Source organism: Pygoscelis adeliae, unplaced genomic scaffold (genome assembly GCF_000699105.1).
Source record: "Pygoscelis adeliae isolate BGI_AS28 unplaced genomic scaffold, ASM69910v1 Scaffold108, whole genome shotgun sequence".
NCBI lineage: Eukaryota > Metazoa > Chordata > Aves > Sphenisciformes > Spheniscidae > Pygoscelis > Pygoscelis adeliae.
In genome coordinates, this window is record NW_008825498.1 from 9,119,340 (window position 1) to 9,130,173 (window position 10,834).

General features: G+C 40.8%; 1 protein-coding gene across 1 annotated transcript in view; it reads right to left on the minus strand.

Moving 5' to 3' along the window:
- Nucleotides 1-10,834, minus strand: part of GREB1L (growth regulation by estrogen in breast cancer-like) — an 80,794-nt gene that overhangs the window by 58,120 nt on the left and 11,840 nt on the right. Inside the window, exons 2-3 of the mRNA XM_009331450.1 lie at nucleotides 6,907-7,066; nucleotides 6,485-6,682 (exon numbers count right to left, since the gene is read on the minus strand). Coding sequence (XP_009329725.1) covers nucleotides 6,485-6,682; nucleotides 6,907-7,063 — 355 coding nt within the window. The 5' untranslated portion in view covers nucleotides 7,064-7,066. The remainder of the gene's footprint in view (nucleotides 1-6,484; nucleotides 6,683-6,906; nucleotides 7,067-10,834) is intronic.

Genomic DNA, 10,834 nt, shown 5'->3' on the forward strand with positions numbered 1-10,834 from the left:
TCAGTTATTCAGTCAGCTTGGTCCCAGCAGCAGCTCACTTGAGCTGAAAGCTAGCTTGGATTCACCCCTCACACACGCCTTCTTCCAGCCAATGAATTAAAATGAAGTGCCTAAAGTTTTTATTTACAAATCAGAGGATTTTAGTGATAACTTACCAATAAGAAGGAACATATGTTTTAGGGGAAAAGCATTAAAACTGCATATTTAAAGCAAAATTTCTTCTTTTCTGATTAGATGCAATTTGATTTTAGTATGTTAAACTCTTTTTAAGGTGTATTCCTTAGAAACATATTGATCCTAATCAAACGGAAGGCTAGGTACCAGGCTAAGTATTATCTACATTTTTCAATGTAGTTTAGAAAGAAACAGTTGCAGATAAACATAGGAACAAAATAGAATTTGCTTATTCAAATGTTTATGCCATTTGGGTATTATGTCTAGAGTTTTCAAAACTGGCCTTAAATATTTAGCTACTTAGATTTCACTGAATGCCTGACATGCTTAGAAAATACCACTCTACGTCTAGATTTAAAATAGAAAAATTACCCACTGCTGACAATGTGGGCAAACAGGAAATCTGTAGATAAGGATTATGAAACAGCAAGTGTGGTAAGATTGCAAGACAGATTTAAACCTGTGCTTTTACACAATTACTCCTTAGCCTTGTCTCTACCTAAAAATTTTCAGGAAATGCCCAGAAGCACAAACAGTGACTAAAAAGAGGCTTTTGAATTAATTCTTAGTAATAGCAATACTAGGACACCAAAGAAGGCAGGATTTTGGTTGTCAATTTTGTTAACAGTTATGTTTCAATACAGCCTTGCTTTCAGAAAGAGCACACGACGATGAGAGGGCTGAAGATCGTATGAGAAGCTTAGAGCCCCTTTGGATGCTTGAGGGTTTTGATGTCCCAGTGGGATGAAGCAATGCTCCAGCGCTCCACAACATCTGAGACGGAAGCAAAGACTCTGCTACCATCCAGGCTAGGAGCAAAACAACATCAGCTACACTTTGAGCAGCTGCACATCACCAGTCTCCTGAGTCCCCAGGGGAGAAGGTGCAGGAAAACCCTAAGGAAACCCACCACAACATCTTAACAAGTTTATAAGCGTTATTCTGTAACATCTTAGCAGTACCCACTGAAACAAACGGATGTATTTCAGTCTGCTACCACAGGCAACAAGCAGCCTCTTACCTGAGAGACTGCTGATCTGAAAATATGTAATATTTCCCACCATTTAGGATGCGGAGGACTGTACCGTAGAAATGCTGCATCCTGCCTAATGCGCAAACAATACCTAAAATTTACCCCCGTATCGTCTCTTACGCCACCCAAAATGCTCTCAGATCCCTTCCATGTTCCCCTTCTTCCTCCTTGCACAATCTCCTCCGGCATCCTCCTCTGCTTTGGCTGGCGACATCTCGGGATCAGAGGTATGTATGTGTAGACTGGCTGGCCAGCACATGCCTCTGTAATGTTCAGGCTGTGTAAGAGGAGAGCTGCAATTACTTTTCTGCCCCAGGGGACATTAGTTTGGGGACACCAATGTCATCCAACCAGCTCCTGAACTTCATAAATCTTGCTGAAATTTAGTACCTTTAGGATCTCTACCTCTCTGCCAGAAGTGGCAGAAAGCAGCTACCGGCTTCCCGACAGACGGGCAGCAGAGCTCACAGGCAACCGCCAAAACCTCATTTTCTGAGGGAGCGAGACGAGTAACAGGGCTGACACTGAGGGTTTCCTCTGGCTCCCCTTCTGCAGAGGGGAAAGGGATCCCGATGGGTGCGCAGCAAGAGGGGGCAGCACAGACAGACCCTCAGAGCCTCCGGGGGCTCTTCTCTTGTTTATTCAACAGCTGCAACAAGAGAGCCAGGGAGGGCTGCGGAGCTTGGCCAGGTACAGCTGGGGCTCACTTTGACCAGGAGATAGGGAGAGAATGCAAATCTGCTTCTGTGCAGTAAAAGTCTTGAATTTTCCTTCAAAGACAAGCAGGTGGTATGTTCAAGAGCCCTTCATTATCCTTCTTTCCCTTGGCTTTTAGGGCTGCAAATCACTGTTCGAGTTTTAAGTTCCTGCTGCTTTTTTAAACTGAATGAGAAAATTCCACATGAGAAACATTAATTTGGAAGCAAGCAACTGACTGTGGGGAGAGGAAGGAGAGATTAACCCCTTTCTCTGCTATATTTATATATATAAAATTGTATTTTTCCAACTAGCAAGCAACACAGGGACCCCAAACCTTTTTTTCTTCTGTTTTGAATGATTTTGCATTGATATTTAATTATTTGTGAGAGATAACCATTTCCACATTAGGAATGACAAGACATGATGTCTCTGTACAAGCAGAACTTGTGCTGCCCATGTTTAAGATTTAGAACATGCAAAATCCATTTACATTTCATAGCTATTAGTTTATAATTGAGTTTGCACCTAAATTTCTATGTCAAACAGCACTAACACATACAACCCTTAAGAAAAAAGAATGGCACTTCAGTGTCACATTTACCTACGTACCTTTTACGGACATCTAAGTATGAAGAGGAGAAAACCCATGAGCCACTAAAGCAAACCAGCTTCGCTTTATGAAATTGTTTATCAATGTGTGATTATAAAAAGTAAAAGCACACAGCTGAGCTGTTCCATTAAAAAAAATCATCTTCCCACAGGATCTCAGCTTTGTTTTAAATAAAGAACAGGCATTTATATTCTGATTAGAGATTTGCAAATACCGAGAGCAGTCACAAAGAAGAATAATGAATAGCTTTTACAGACATTATCTGCATTTGTTTGAAAGAAAATTCATTAGTTTTTGCTTCTGAAAAGCAAATTTGCATTCTCCAACATCACTTCATTTAAATTAATCCAGTCCCATCTTCCTGAAAATGAAAATGTATCCCCACAACTGTCAACACCTAGAAGTGCTGGAATCTTCTTAAAAATGAAATTTGTATATATTTTCCCTTTCCCCACCAGTAACAAGAGGTAGTTTCAATGTGGGGTACCAGCTCCTTGTTGTACTGCAATAAATGGGGGTATTTGCATAAGGAATTAGCTTCCAAGAATTACATATGAATTACCGGTCACTGTCACTTGCTATTGTAACTTCACAGTAACTGATCAGGTGTTAAGTACCTGCTTGCCTAATTGCTTCTGAAACTACCTTGGTCCTTCTTTAAGCATCAGGTAAATTGAAGATTTACTAACAAAAGAAAGGTGCTACTATTGTGTTTCCCACAGCTTGCATAGAATGCTATTCCACAAATTAGAAATAGCCTCTTTTAAAGCTACAGCAAACAAGTAGTTCAGAACAGCTTCTTGTATTATTTTGTTGCATATTTGAGGCACCTGTAAGAAAATGAAAATCTTATTTTCACGGAACAGGTAAGTTAGTTACAAAAGTTTGTGCTAAGCAGAAAAAAGAGCCCCTGAAAATAAGTGAATCCCCCAAATACCATTATTCTTCTTGATTACAAAGTCTTTACTTTTATGACTAATAGTAAGGAACAATGGCAAACGCATTTGCTCTTTCCAGTGGGCTAACAGGAGAGTTAAGGGATCTGCTATTATGGCCAGCTAAGAAGGAACATCCAACAAACTGTCACTTGTGAGGCACTTATTTTTTTAACTGATGAATAAAGGCATTAAGATCTACTTCCTGCACCCATGTGACTGAAAACTCAGCCATCTGAATAAAAGAACAAGTCATCACAGAAAATAATATGATGGTTATGGCATAAATCCTGAATTCAGGAAAAACAAACAGGACAAATACCTTAAAAGGAAAAAAGGTTTCACCCCATCTGTGCTAAAAGGTGGGAGATGGGTTTTACAGCAAGCGGAGCTATGAACTGCAGGTTCTAGTACCAATATTTTGCTGTTGGATAAGTAGTTAAATACATGCTTAGTTTAAAGCATCCAAACACTTACAGTGACTTCAATTAGTCTATCAGTATTATTTAACATTTTCCTAATGTTATTTATCTTTGTCATTAAATAACTAAGATAAGGGATGTAAACAATGGCAGCGACCCTGTCTTACATCTCTGGAAGGGCATATTCACGAGATGAAAGATGAGCTATCAGATTAATATCTTGTTGAGATACGGTCTGCAGCGTGAATGTTTGGGACCCTGTGTGTTTTAAACACTTACGTAAAACTGTCCTAACAGATCATTAGCAGTATTTTAAAAAATGTATTTTCCTTTCCTTTTCCAGATACAAAACCACTGCTCTCTTAAATTAGCTCCTTGAGAACAACACTGAAGAGCGAGACAGATTTTGTAAATTCAGAATGGTGAACTTGACAAAGACGGATGAACAATCCTAAAATTCTGCGGATGTAACATAGGAAACTTTCTTCTAGGGTGCTCTGATCATAAAAGACTTCTAGATAAAAATCAAAACACAGAACTACCCCTGGAAGGTCATCTTCTTCCAGGACATACTAAAAAGCATAATATTACATATATGCATGAGCATATATTATGTAACTATAGCATAACTAGGCATAACCTTGTGACATGCAACATGCAGCCACAGCCTAGAGGTCTGCATTGCAGTGAGCGCTCGACAGCCGAGCACCTCCTTGCAGTGCCACGTCGGGCAGGGCAGCCTTTTGAAGCTCTCCTGAGCAGAGGCGGCAAAGGCACTGGCAAACATGGAACAGTTTGCATGTGGATGAAAGGTCACCTCTCAAGTAAAGACACGGACATTTAACTGGAAACACACAACTAACATTTCTGTCTGGGCATGCAAGCGCAACCAGGGATCACCAGAACGTGTGAGTGAGACTGAAAAAGATCTCTTGACGTCATATAAAAAGCTCTTTCACAATCGAATGAATGGTGGCCTTGGAGCCAGGTAAGGTTTTGAGCCCTGTTCCCGCTACTGGCAGGCTGGTCCAGAACTGTGTCACCAATAGTCAAAGAATCCTAAACCTTTAACCTGAATGCATTCACAACCATTTTACGCATCCATGACACTTCCGCAGGGCCCTGTTGGCATGACCGGCTCTTCTCCCTCCTTAGTGTTTTATCCTTGGTATATTTAGAAGGTGTAAGCATACGCCATCTCAACTTTTGTCCTGGCAGGCAAAAAGCCTTGTTAGATAGAACTCCTTCCTCTTACCATCCTGTTGGTTCTCCTCTGCATCCTGCCCAGTTTATTTTACATTTCTTTAACAGAAGTGATCAGAACTGCTCCTGCTCTCTACAGGAGACTTTGTAGCCTTTACTGATACTTGTCTGCAATTGAGAATACCTTCCTAGGAATACATCGTTTTATACTTTCTCCTTCTCTGCTCCTACCAATTTACAAGCCTCCAAAGGATAGCAAACACAATTCTGTGTGAATAACAAATTCTCCCAAGAATATTCCCCAGCTTCTCATAGCAGCCAGCCTTTCTATTCTTTGTATTACAAGGAACTGGAGGTACATTGTTATGGAGAGTAAACGTGCTTATATAAGCTGCATTCAGAAGGGGTAAAGGCAAAAACATCAACACCTGCCACCAATTACCCCCCAAAAATGTCAAAGGATTACCAGTCACTAGTGCTTACCTCTCTCACCACATATAAACATACACTATAATAAGGTACCAAACCATTCTACAAATTATGACTTTTTATGACCTCTGCACAAGGAAACCCCTAATTCAGGAAGATACTGAATAAAACGTCAAGAACAGGTTTTGGACCTGGTGGGAAGGGTTGTTTGTTTCCAAGGGTTTGAGGGGGGCGGGAGTTGTTTTTAAGAGAAGCACATCTAATAAATATGAACAGATCTTCCTTCTTTAAGGAAGTTAAATCTTTGGAATAGCACAATTGTGAGATAAGATGAACCAATTACATGAAGTTTACTTGGTCCAATTCATAATGATCTGACCCTTTCTTTAACACATTTAAAACCAAACAAAAATAGTACTGTCAACAACTTTACTGATCTAGAACAGCGGTCAGGACTAGGGTCAGGTCAGGGTAAACTAGCAACGGCCAGCAGGCAGGTGGCAAAGACAAACCAGACAAGCTTCCACTACCATCCCTCTTATCCCCTTGGTGGCAGAAGGAACACCAAGCCTCTTCTCCATTTTGTCTCTCCAAACTCTTCTTTCTGCCCATGCAAACAACTAAATCCAGCTTTGCCAACATTTCTGAGAATAATTCAGGGGTAGATTGAGAACCAGCCATACTGATACCGACTTATGCAACTTCTTTGAGGACAGTAAACCAATGATGACCAAAGAAAATAAGGGGCTTTCAGAAACTAATGAAGTGCCACAGGAAGTCTTAGACCCTGCTTTCAAATAATACGTTACATTTGATGTCCTGAAACAAGTCCTCTTACTCCGTATTTTCTCATATTGAAGGCTTTGACTATAAACTGTATTTCCAGACTTCCTAGCTCAAGAGTTTCTAACTGTAGAGACTATGCATTATACTGAGAATTAGTTGTAAAGGTCACACATGTAAAAGAACGGACACCAACCATCAGTAGTGCAAGACCCTTCTGGGGCAGGTTTTTGTGAGTATGGGATTGGTGGACTACTGGAATCTGACATGTCTTCATCCTCCTCTTCATCTTCCATTTCATTAACAGTTTGGTTGGTAGAAAAGTCCAGGTTTCCATTTTGTGAATAGCGATGTACTAACTCTTTATCCAACTCTTCTACCTTTGGTTTCACATCTGAGCAAGAATAAAAAATAAAATAAACTTTTCATCAGTACTTGCATTTAGCTCCTTTTAAAATAACCAGCATGCCATTCTTTCCACTTCATGAGGCCCAAGATTCAGATTTTGTGTCACACAATGAACTGCTGTGTGGCTTCTTGGTTTTTTAATGAAACATATCCCACCCTTTTCTCACACAGAAAAACAACAATTGAAATGTGCCATACTTTCATGGTTACCTTCCGGCAAGAAAGGAGGCTGGTCAGGATCCAGGTACAGCTGTGAGAAGATTGGCCGTGGGACAACGCTGCTACATCTCAGAGAAGCTTCTATAGAGTTATGAAGAGCTTCTTCAAAACGGGCAGATTTTAGTTGCCCTGCATATGAATTCCCCATGATCTAAAAACACAAAGAAAACATCTGATAAGGGGTGGGAAAATGCACATGCAGACCATTTACAAATGAAAGAGTGAGGTCTTATTAACATCCACTATGACAATGACATAAAGTTAGTAAGAAAGTATGCTATGAAAATAACACCTCTAACTAGTACTGCATGTTCACATTTCTCTCTCAGTCTGGTAGACTGTGTCCTCTTGTTTCAATAACAGCTTTTAGCACATTTCCAACACACTGCTTTGTGTCTTCTGCATACATGGCCTCTCAACAGCCTCAAGAACCTGCCTGGTGTAGAATTTAATGAAGGGTAGATAAAATCATTATTACTGTATTTTTTAGGATTTTCAGAGTAGACTACAGAAGGGTACATAACATAGAAAATTAAAAACGTCAAGTTTGGTTTCATCACTAGTTGTCTAACTGTGTTAACATAATTTTACTTGTCAGTCTGCCATCATTTGCAGAGGAATAACACATAGACACATCCAATAACTTTTTTGCTCTTGCTAAGATTAACTGAAATTAGTGGAAGGTCAGTTCTCTGCCTTTTCAGGGTCTTCACGTCTTATCTTCAATGTAACACTATGATTTACATGTAGTCTGATCCATATAATTCAAATTGTCTAATCATGCTCTTACAACAGAAGATGTAAGTAAAAAAGGAGAGAAATAAATAACACCCAAACCATACACAGCAAATGCTGTGAAATGTTTTTATTTTAAACTATGCTTTACACCAGTATAGTGATAATAATATCCGCTTTGACAATTAACATTTATGTTTATAACAATGATGAATTTATGAACTTCATGAAATATTCAAGCACAAACAGACCATTACTTCTCCTTGGATGACATTATACAGGCCACAGCCTGTTGTATTTGTGCCCCCCGCATTGGGATACAGACTCTCAAATGTAAACATTTAGTAGCAGGATGGCCACAGAAGTTTTACAACGAGCTGAGGGAGACTCACTGAAACATGAAATTTTCCACTTTGCTGGATCATTATACTGTATGACATTTGTTCTAACATTTTCCAATGTTCTGAATACAAGACTGCATTTTCAGGGAATTTTATTTCAACAGAGGTAACTTTTCCCCAGCTAAATCAATAGATAGAAAAGTACAAAACCTTATAACATTATCTTTGTACTTCCCTTCACTAGATGTCACCTAGCCCTATAACCAGGAAGAGACCTTGGCTGAGAAGATAAGTTGGCATTTAGAAAACCTACAATTCCACTCCTGCTTTATCACTGGGTTGCTCAAGGTCCCCAGGGCCACCTGTAAAAGAGCAATAATGATGACAGCCACTTACAGCAGCATTTGAGATCTGCTGGTATAGACAAATATTTAAGAGTTAAATATTACTATACTACTGGAATACATAGGCATGAAGGTTATGTAATTACTCACCTCCAACCTGGGAGAGAGGCTCAGCTCCCTGTTCAGTTAGAGACTTTATACAGCTTTGGGCAAAGAATTCCACATCTCTGACTTAGACCCGCTTTTAATAAATTTTGGGGCAACAGCATTTCCCTGCCCCAACCAGAGACAATATAAACACAATTTCTTAATGTGACACATTCAGGTGTTTCAGCAATAAAATATTTAAGACAAGTAGATTTTCTTTTTCATTCTGTAAGTTTTCATTAAATTTGGAATGGCAGGGAGTGTGTACAAACACACAACTACAAAGTGAGTTAGGGAAAAAATTATGCTGAAACATTAATAAGGTTGCAGTACACTAAATCCTGTCAGGTGCCTTTGAACAAAGAATTGATGAAAAACAGCTAAGTGACTGAAATCCTGGTTTTACTGAAATCAGTGATGATATTTCCATAAATGTCAGTGAAATCATGACAGCCTATTATATCAATAAATTGCATACCATAAAATTTCATTTCTGTGCTGTGGAATTTTCTGTCAGGTACGATGTGCTTAAGGTAGGATTTCAGGAATGTATTCAAATGAAGAGACTTTAGGTAAAATACCGTAAGAAAAATGAGTCAATCTTTAAGAATCAGAAAATTTGCAATTCCCACAGCACATCACCTGCCTGAAGTCTGCTCAACCTCTACATTTTCTACAATCTATATGTTGTATACAACCTATGCCAACTATTTTCATTTTGACAGGAAACTATTAATAAAATATAGTATGCACACAGCAAAAATACTGGCGAGCCAAGCCTATTTAAATTGCCTCCCTGGAATCTATACAAAGAGACTTGCTTGTGGATGGCGACTGTCATGGATGTACCTGAGAAGGTTGGTTATTACTGGAGGACATTTCTAGCGTGCCAAGAGAAAACAAGATTGCAATTGGAAATGCCAAGTAAAGGAAAGCTTAGGAACCACAACTTGCGCGAGCCCTGGTCTCTGCAGCATGGAGGCGAAGCAGGAGGAAGCCTTGTCGGGGATGCGTTTGTGCAAGATGGGGCAGGCGGCGGTACCAGAGGGCAGAGTGGCCGGGGGTCCTGCTGGGCTGCGGCGGGGGAAGCTGGGAGCCCCGGAGACCAGCGCCAAGGAGCCAGCACCGGGCAGCTGATTTCCTAACACCGCCCGAGGCCATTAGGGCAGCTGGGCCTCATCTGGAGTTCAAGGGAGCTGGGGGGGAGAGCAGGGGCGGGAGGAGCAGGAGGCTCTCCCTCTGCAGGGGAGAGGAACTGGCGAGACCCTCTGACAGCGAGCTGCTGGCTGGTTCAGGTTGTGCCACCCTGATCTAGCCTGCCCGAAAGCCAGGAGCACCAATTCAAGGTATTAATGCCTTAAGTGTTTCTGCTTTTGATTCTGGTGCAATTAGGAAGTGCTTCGTTTTCCTCCTCCCAGTGTAAATGGGAGACAGCTCACAGCGAGCGTACAGCGGCAGCGGCGGGGGGAGGGAAAAAAAAGGGTTTTAACAGCACGTCCTCATGTGTGTGGAGGGGGGTTGAGGAGGCAGCAAAGAGTCCGGCGGAAAAATAAATTGGTGGAATTTGAAGGGAAGGAAAAAAGAGGAAAACAACATTTCTGTTATTAAGACATGTACCTGCCATAACTGCATTTAAATGTGACCAAAACCAATTATTTAATGTAACTAAATTAATGCTCATTGTTTAAAAAAAAGTTATCCACATAGTATGTCTATCCTACATTCCTATATGAGGCCATTTGGTAAAAAACAAGCAAACAAACAAACAAAAAAAACCCTGTTGCTTTCTAGAGTGAAATTAAGACGAGCGTTCCCTAAAATTCTGCACAGTAGCGTCAGCGAGCTCGAGGGGATTGGGAAAGACGGTCCCAGGTTGAGTGCTGCTGAGAATGTAAGACACAGTGTCTGAGAGGAAACAGAGCCGGGCCTGACTGAGGAGCTCCTCCTCAATCTCACACGCCTGTTTTTCTCCCGTCAACACTGATACATCAGTGCTCACCCTCACACCCACTGTCCTGCATCCAGCCATACTGCACCGAACTACGCCGGAGCCTACCTGGGTGCACTGAGAGGTTTCTAATGGGCGGGAGGTTTGATTTGGGGGTAAATAATTCTTTCCATATCTACATGTGCACTAATTGCAGCTAGCTCAGCACAGAGCTGGTTAGATTCCCAGCGAGAAGCAATTTGCACATCTGTAATACAGTATTCCAACCCTCACCTTTCCTTTTACCTGCACCACTGGATACCAGTGTAATTCCTAAGTTGCCTGCTTCCCTCAGCAACCTTTTGAGCTCTGTTTTGGATTGGACTCTGCAGGATGTTAATATGTGCATTATGTAGAGTATGTAT